Source organism: Protomyctophum bolini, assembly GCF_963924005.1.
Source record: "Protomyctophum bolini genome assembly, chromosome: 6".
NCBI lineage: Eukaryota > Metazoa > Chordata > Actinopteri > Myctophiformes > Myctophidae > Protomyctophum > Protomyctophum bolini.
Window position 1 is genome coordinate 32,458,085 of NC_137867.1, and position 8,494 is coordinate 32,466,578.

An 8,494-nucleotide genomic window follows, 5' to 3' on the forward strand; every position below is an offset into this window, starting at 1 on the left:
TTGTGAAATGTATTTATCACAAAACTTGTCAAATTATTAGGCATTTCATAATAATGGTGAAGTGGTGAACTCTCTCTCGTTTATATAGATTTTCTTTCCGCGTTTAACTCGCAGACAGTATAATTCAGTGTTTTTGAAGATTAGTACTTTTACAAACAGGCGTTGTAGATAAGGTTTTGGCAGGGTTGTGCTGGCTAACGGGTATCTATCTAGCTGTCAGTCAGTGATAGATAGATAGTATGAAGGACGCGTTGGTGCTCGTTCAGAGGTTCATCGCACATCCAGACTCTCGCTGCTGGTTCGTAGCGTGGAACCCTGGCGGGACGCTGCTGGCCTCATGTGGAGGCGACAAGGCCGTCCGGATCTGGGGAAAAGAAGGTGTGCTGCTGATTCATTCATTCAGTGCTTCTAAACTTTTTTTATTCAAGGACCCCCGTAACATTGAGCTTATACAAATGGAACCTTGCGGGTCCAAGGTCCATTAGGTTCCATTTTTTTACAATCTAGAGTTGCAAATTGCGGCTAGCCCTACAAGCAGAACCCAATGGTACTGAAGTTTCTTACATTTTTGAGACCCAGTGTTATGTTCTAATAATATGGACACTGTGTTATATAATGGTTGAGATGCCTTTAAGAGACTGGTTATTATGGGATGCTACGTGATACACAGCGCGGGAAATAACAAGGAAGTCTGTTCTGTACTGAGACAAGGAACTAAGTAAAGCAGTGTTGTTTCTGGTTCAATCGTGTGTGCGTGTCACTCTTTTACACACAACATTTGGCGACGAGAATGGCTGGATTCAGCCTTCCCCCACCCGAAGTGTTTCTCGCGGTGCCCGGGGAACCCGCGGTGCCATGGACACGTTGGCTGACAGGTTTTAATGCCTATATTGATGCTCTCGGATTCTCCGACGCAGAGCTTCCCGACAAGCGGAAGAATGCTCTCCTCGTTCACTGCCTCGGTACCGAGGGCCAACGAGTCCTTGGAGCGATCGGATCGGCTGCAACATTCGCCGATACAGTCAAGCTGCTGACGGATCATTTCTCTGGAAAACAACGTGTCCTAATACGGCGCTACAGACTCAGAAAGCGTCACCAACGACCCGGTGAGTCCATACAGTCTTTTGTGGCTGATCTACGTGAGCTGACACGAGCCTGTGAATATGGAGCGTTGCATGACCAAATGATCAGAGACCAGCTGATAGAAGGCACGTCATGTGACAAAACACGAGAGAAACTATTAATGGAACCAGACGATTTGACATTGACTGATGCAATCAAAATAGCGCTGCAAGTTGAATCTGCTCTAGAATGCTCTAATCTGCTAGCCACCGCCAGCCCTGCTACTCATTATCAACACACAACGCTAGCACAACAACTGCACCACACGGACCTGTCGTCACAGGTTTCCCCGCCCACTACATGGGCCACTGACGACGGCAGCCTGCCTGTGCAACATATGAGTAGACAGCGCCCCAGTGTGGCCCCCAGACGCAATTGCGCCAATTGTGGATCTAATTCCCATGCAACTAGGGCATCACAGTGCCCTGCCCGTGGACAGGCTTGCAGAAACTGTTCTAAACTGAATCATTTTGCTAAAGTTTGTCGTTCGGCTCCAGGCAATGTGTCACAGCAGGACAGGTTTCCCCAGTCTGGTTCTGGATACACAGAAATTAGTAACATCCGTTCCACACATGTGTCGTTCAAGACCTGCACAGTACAGCTGGGGGAGGTTGATCTACCACTCATCCTGGATACTGCGGCCGCAGCGTCGCTCCTGAATCTGGACACATACAGGAAATTATTTTCCCACATGCCGCTAGGACCCCCGTCCACAAGCTTGCGGGGGTATGCAAATTCTGCCATTGAGATGGTGGGCACCCTTGACCTACCTGTCTGCTATGGTACGACACACATTCCCTCTTTTCCCTTTCATGTTGCACGGCGGGGAACGAACCTCCTTGGCCTGGATCTCTTCATGAAGTTGGGCTTCTCTCTAATGGACAATAGTGGAAGGGCTATACTGCATGTCTCCCCGACGACTCACCAGCAGTGGCCAGCGCTGTTTGACGGCCTGGGCTGCTTTGCAGCATTTGCTCACCGGCCTCTAGTTGACCCTGCGGTGAAACCAGTTATTCAGCCCCTCAGGCGGCTGCCACTCGCCTTCCGAGAGGGTGTCACCGCCGAGCTCACCTCACTGCTGGAGGAGGGCATCATCGAGTCAATTAATGCATCGCCTTGGATCTCAAACCTGGTGGTCGCACAGAAGAAATCAGGTGGTCTCCGGGTCTGTGTGGATCTGCGACAGGTCAACAAAGCTGTCATCCCAGACAAATACCCTCTACCCACAGCTGAGGAGCTCACCACTCTCTTCCATGGCTCAACGGTTTTCTCAAAGTTGGATTTGCGCCAGGGCTACCTGCAAGTTCCCCTTCACCCAGCCAGCCGGGACCTGACAGCGTTTGTGACACACGCTGGGGTCTTCAGGTACACACGCATGCCCTTTGGTCTCAGCTCTGCCCCCAGCTGCTTCCAAAAGGTCATGTCCACGGTTCTCGCTGGGGTTCCAGGGACAGTTTTTTATCTCGATGACATCGTGGTGCACGGGGAAGACCAAGCCACTCACGATGCCCGTCTACACAGAGTGTTTGAGGCTCTCACCAAGCATCACGTGACCCTGAACAGCGAGAAATGTCTCTTCTCAGTGCCGACTGTAGACTTCATTGGGTTCCACCTCTCAGCCGTGGGCATTGCACCTCTCTCTTCCAACGTTGAGGCAATACAGCGCATCCCAGAACCGACCTCCGCCACGCAGGTCGCCTCGTTCCTGGGGATGACCGCTTATTATTTGCGTTTCCTGCCCAACTACTCACACACGACAGCACCTCTCCGCCGACTCCTGAAGAAGGAGGAGCCCTGGGTCTGGTCACCGCAGTGCGTTGAGTCCTTTTCCATGCTGAAAACACAGTTAACTTCACCACCGGTCCTCGCCCATTTCAGCCTCCCCAGCCCCACCTTCGTCACCTGCGACGCCTCCGCCGCTGCAGTTGGAGCCGTCCTGTCTCAGCTTCACGATGGTGTGGAGAGGCCAATTGCCTTTGCATCTCGGGCCCTGACACCCACAGAACAGCGGTACTCTGTGGGCGAACGTGAGGCTTTGGCCTGTGTGTGGGCATGTGAACGATGGCACATGTATCTCTATGGCCGTCATTTCGCCATCAGGACAGACCACCAGGCCCTCACAACTGTACTCTCGACGTCAGGTTCAGGTCACAAGCCTCTCCGGCTCCATCGTTGGGCGGAACGTCTCCGACAGTACCATTATGACCTCATCTTCACACCAGGCAGGGACAACGTGGTGGCAGACCTCCTTTCTCGCTCCATCCCAGCCCCGACTCCTTCTGTCCCTTCATACGACGAAGAACCGTCTCTCATCCAAGCGCTCTATGCACCGTTGGAGCCAGTAATCACACTGGAGGAGCTGAAAACTGAATCGGACAGGGATCCGATACTGTCCAAGCTGTGCACGTACATCAGGAACGGCTGGCCGCCCCGCGTTCCTGAAGAGTTGAAGCCATTTTCTAGAGTGAAGGACGAGCTCTCCTGCTGGGCAGACACGTGTGTCTCAAGGGGGCTCTGCACAGTTATCCCAAGCACTCTACGTGCTCGTGTGCTGTCGATGGCACATGAAGGTCACTTGGGAATTGTGAAACTCAAGCAGCGGTGCCGTGAGCTCGTGTGGTGGCCGGCCATCGACCGAGATATAGAACATCTGGTCCAGGACTGCTCAGCTTGCCTCCTCAGTGGGAAAACCGGGCCACCCTCGACCCCTCCCCTACAGCCACTTCCCTGGCCTTCCCGCCCCTGGGAACATGTACAGCTGGACATCTGTGGGGAAATCCATGGCCGTGGTGTTCCTCACCACCAGCGCTTCCTGGTGGTCATCTATGATCTCCACTCCAAGTGGCCGGAGGTGGTGCCGGTGGGGACAGTGACGTCGCACGCCATGATTCGGGTACTGGATGGCCTCTTTGGACGCTGGGGCGTGCCTCGGGCTGTGACAACTGATAACGGGCCTCAGATGACATCTGCAGAGTTCTCTGGCTTTCTTGCCAGCAGGGGTGTCAAACACATCCGAACCGCTTTCTACCACCCACAGGCCAATGGTGGAGTAGAGCGTTTCAACGCAACACTGAAGAACGGGATCCGTGCACACCTGACCCAAGGCTGTGTATTCGAAGAGGCACTCAATCAGACTTTGTTGCACTACAGAGCAAGCCAACACTCCACCACTGGAGTGTCACCAGCGTTTCTGATGCTCGGCCGAGAATTGGAACTGCCACTGCACAGGCTCCGGACACCGCATGGAAACTTTCCCAGGCCCTCCCTGGCCAAGATCCGGGAGACTGTTGCCGCACGGCAGCAGGTGACGAAGGAGAAGGTGGACAAGAAACGCAGGGCGAAGCCACCATCTCTTCAAGTCTCCGACTGGGTCAGGACTCGACGGCCGCAACGACACAACAAGATGGCCTCATTCTGGTCCCAGCCTAGACAGGTCAGACGCCGTCTGGGCCCTGCCACGTTCCTGCTCGACGACGGCTCACGGTGGCATGCTGGTAGGCTGAAGAAGGTCCCTGCGCCCCTCTCCGGGCACACGGCCACAGCACCAACCCTGTCACCATTCCCCTACACCATGGGCGCTGATCCTGGCCCGCCTCCAGTCCCCGTTCCACCCCCTGTCCCTCCTCCCGCAGCGCCGGAACCGAGGCCAGTTCGGGTCAGGGTTCGCCCTGCTGCCTTGCAGGACTATGTCACAAGTTACCATGCTTAGTTTGCCAGTGTTTTCATGACTGACTCTTGTCTAGTACATTTTGCATTCCTATTGTTGTTCTGCTATTTTGATGATGCTTTCAGTTAAAAAAAAAAAAAAAAAGAGAGAAAGACTGTTATGGTTGGTTTTCAGTTGGGGGGGAGGATTATGCTGTTTGTTCTTTTGAGGGGGGGGGAAATGTTATGTTCTAATAATATGGACACTGTGTTATATAATGGTTGAGATGCCTTTAAGAGACTGGTTATTATGGGATGCTACGTGATACACAGCGCGGGAAATAACAAGGAAGTCTGTTCTGTACTGAGACAAGGAACTAAGTAAAGCAGTGTTGTTTCTGGTTCAATCGTGTGTGCGTGTCACTCTTTTACACACAACACCCAGACCATGGGCCCGGTTCGGTTCGGATTGGGCTGACCCAGGGGGTTCCGAGAGGGGCTACAAGGAACCCTGGCCCGAGGGTCACTGGACTCCCAATTTTGAGAACCACTGCTTTATTAAATGTCCGACTCTTTGAAACGGGTTCGATTGTTATTGTTTTGGGTATTTTATAACTGTAGTAGTACCTTTTCATGCTGTAATCAGGGCTTCTTTTAAAAACAGCTTGCTCTCAATGGGATAACCTTAGCCCAAAATTTTAGATTCTCGTTTTAAAAAACCTCTACGAGAATCTAAAATTTTGGGCTAGGCTAACCTAAAGGAAAAATACCCAAATATGAGGGAACTTGTATTTTAGGGTAGAAAATTATTCTGTAGCAGTGATGTAAATAGGGTCTGTTAGATGGGTCCCAGGGACATTTTATGAGTCCTACAGTCAGTATTGCATCCCAGGACCCCCGGCCCGGAGGGTAACATGATTGCATCCTTTCTCAATTTAGTGACTTAGGATGCAGGCTAGACCTAGAATGCCTGTGATCATTTAATTATGTGAAATACTGTACATACTGTATGTAACAACAAGAGCCGTTCTAGGGCTAGATGCAGGCTATCACTGCTGTAGTGTAGGGCAGGCTACTCATGTGAAAATCAATTATAAAAATAAATGTTGACGTAAAGAATGGGATCATTCATTCAGAAAGTTCATTTCCCACCTGATCTGTTTAGTAGTCGTACATTGAATGTACCCTTGCTTCTTTCCCCATCCTGCTTAGGTGAGTCATGGGAATGCAAGACGGTCCTTCAGGATGGACACCAGCGCACTGTGAGGAAAGTGGCATGGTCCCCATGTGGGACCTACCTGGCCTCTGCCAGCTTCGATGCAACCACGTGTATCTGGAAAAAGAAAAATAATGAGTTTGAGGTCAGATTTAAAACGCTAAATGTTTTCTTAGTTGATGGTTTGACATCAACAGACTGCACTTTGATGGAAATTGTTCCACCTGCTCATAATAATGTACCTATGTCTGTGTCCTAGTGTTTGACTGTGCTGGAAGGACATGAAAACGAGGTCAAATGTGTGGCTTGGGCACCTTCAGGGAATCTGCTGGCCACATGTAGCCGAGACAAGAGTGTCTGGGTTTGGGAAGGTGACTATCGAGTGTTTTCCCACTACCTGACGATGCACATTTATCATCCACAAAAGAGTTTATTCACCTCCATTAATCCTGTTAAAAATATCTCTGCAGCGCAGCACAAAATGTAAACAAATCGCTTCCCTTTGCCTTTCACAGTGGACGAGGAGGATGAGTACGAGTGTGTTACTGTCGTGAACTCCCACACACAGGATGTCAAGCATGTTGAATGGCACCCTACTCAGGAGGTACAGTAGGATGTAGTACAACACACATACTGTACATGATGGACGATAATTCCCATCTTGACCACTACCGTCGCGACGACCAGCCATTTGTGAGTTCCATTGTTCAGTTTATGTCTATCCTTCGCCTACAGCTCCTGGCTTCAGCCAGCTACGACAACAACATTTGCATTTATAAGGAAGAGGATGACGACTGGGAGTGCAGGGCCACGTTGGAAGGACACACATCCACCGTATGGAGTTTGTCCTTTGAGCAAGGTGGAAAGAGATTGGCCTCCTGTAGTGATGACCGCACGGTGAAGATCTGGAAGGAGAGCGAGTCGGAAGGTAATACATCTATGTGGAACTTCGAACATGTGGGTGGTTTGGTATTTCCTCCTCAACATTTCATGTTTGTAACTGTTGCTCTTGTTGAACTGCAGATGGCAACACAGACAAGGCTTGGAAGTGTGTTTGTACTCTTTCTGGCTTCCATGCACGGGCAGTGTATGACATCTCTTGGTAAGCTAACCATACTATCTTTTTGTGCTCAGCCTCATGTTGATGACTTTAAGGATGTCCTTCAGTTAGTACCTATGAAGTGCATTGAAGGACAATGAAGTAGGCCTATCTTAGCCTGGGCACCATTCCCTTTTGGGTTTATGAACCGGTCGGGAGTGGATGATATCGCTACGTCATGTTGTTGTATTGTTTTGTAGTCATCCATCTTCCGGAACTTCCTTTTCCCTCAAACCGACAGGCTACGAGAGCTTTTATTGTTATTCTTCCGGTTTGAGGGAAAAGGAAGATCCGTTTGATTGTTCCTGCCTGATGACTACAAAACAATACTACAACATGACGATATCATCCGTTCCAGAACGGTTCACACGGCACTTTTGGAATAGAGACCAGGCTTTCCCCCCGAGGTTGAAAGCCTGGTGAGGCAAGGTTAGGCCTATCTTTTAAGCATAAACTAAACTTGATATGTAGAACAGGGCCATGCTGCCTTTCATATATTATGAAGTTCAGTCGAAAAATGTTACTCAGAGAATAAAAATCACACCTGTGAAGTGAAGGGCGCTCTTATCATCGTACATCAGACACATGTAATCTTTGTATAGGACGAAACTAGCCAATTTTCTCGTCCATTCATTGTCAAAGTGAATTTAATGTTTGTGTAAGACGGTAATCTACACTAATAGCTGAATATAGGAGCCCTCAAAAATAAAAATCTATGAATGTATGTGAGTAAGGCCGAGTATTGGGGTAGAATATAAACCCTGGTATGGGATAGAAGGTGAAATTGTGAAACATATCTGGGATATGCTTACAAAATATACAATTTAAAAATAAACGTACTCAACTTCAGAAATTTGTGCCCATTTTTGTTCAGGTGTCATCTGACTGGTGCCTTGGCAACTGCGTGCGGAGACGATTCAGTGCGTGTGTTTCAGGAAGACGAGCCCACTGATCCAAATCAACCCGTGTTTTCCCTGGCTGCCTGTGCAGCCAAGGCCCATAACCAAGATGTCAACTGTGTTAACTGGCACCCAAAGGAGGCAGGGATCCTGGCCTCCTGCAGTGATGATGGAGATATTGCAATCTGGAGATACCAAACTGACGGCTAAACATTGAATCAATCTGGTTTCTCATGACAAACTGTTCGTCAGCACTGAACACACCAAGATGTCTCAGCCGTTGAAGTTGCCACGTTAATGTTTCATATTCTTTGTTCAGTAAATTGGAAGACCACTTTAGTTGTCTAAAGAACATTACTTCAGTACTGCTCTTTTAAGCGTCCATGTATTACATTTTGTATAAATTTGCCATTTCAGTGACATTGAAAATATATTACATTACATTAAATCTTATTGCTTGTTATTTTGAATTACATATTAAAAGTCACAATTAAGTTGCTCGGGTGGCTCAGT

The 8,494-nt window shown here is 49.2% G+C and overlaps 1 protein-coding gene across 1 annotated transcript; it reads left to right on the top strand.

Annotated features, from left to right (window-relative positions):
* ciao1 (cytosolic iron-sulfur assembly component 1) lies at positions 1 to 8,446 on the top strand. Its single transcript, XM_080766763.1, has 7 exons — positions 1 to 378; positions 5,980 to 6,128; positions 6,243 to 6,354; positions 6,499 to 6,587; positions 6,719 to 6,911; positions 7,007 to 7,085; positions 7,957 to 8,446. Exons 1-7 carry the CDS (start codon positions 240 to 242, stop codon positions 8,189 to 8,191), a joined length of 996 nt encoding a protein of 331 aa, XP_080622889.1. The 5' UTR covers positions 1 to 239; the 3' UTR covers positions 8,192 to 8,446.
* The last annotated feature ends 48 nt before the right edge of the window (positions 8,447 to 8,494 follow it).

Excerpts from the sequence above, each read along its gene's own strand:
- ciao1 (XM_080766763.1), top strand. The coding sequence starts at position 240 with ATGAAGGACGCGTTGGTGCTCGTTCAGAGGTTCATCGCACATCCAGAC. Across the intron at positions 6,912-7,006 it reads GAAGGAGAGCGAGTCGGAAG|ATGGCAACACAGACAAGGCT; the intron begins GTAATACATCTA and ends GTTGAACTGCAG. Across the intron at positions 7,086-7,956 it reads GCAGTGTATGACATCTCTTG|GTGTCATCTGACTGGTGCCT; the intron begins GTAAGCTAACCA and ends ATTTTTGTTCAG.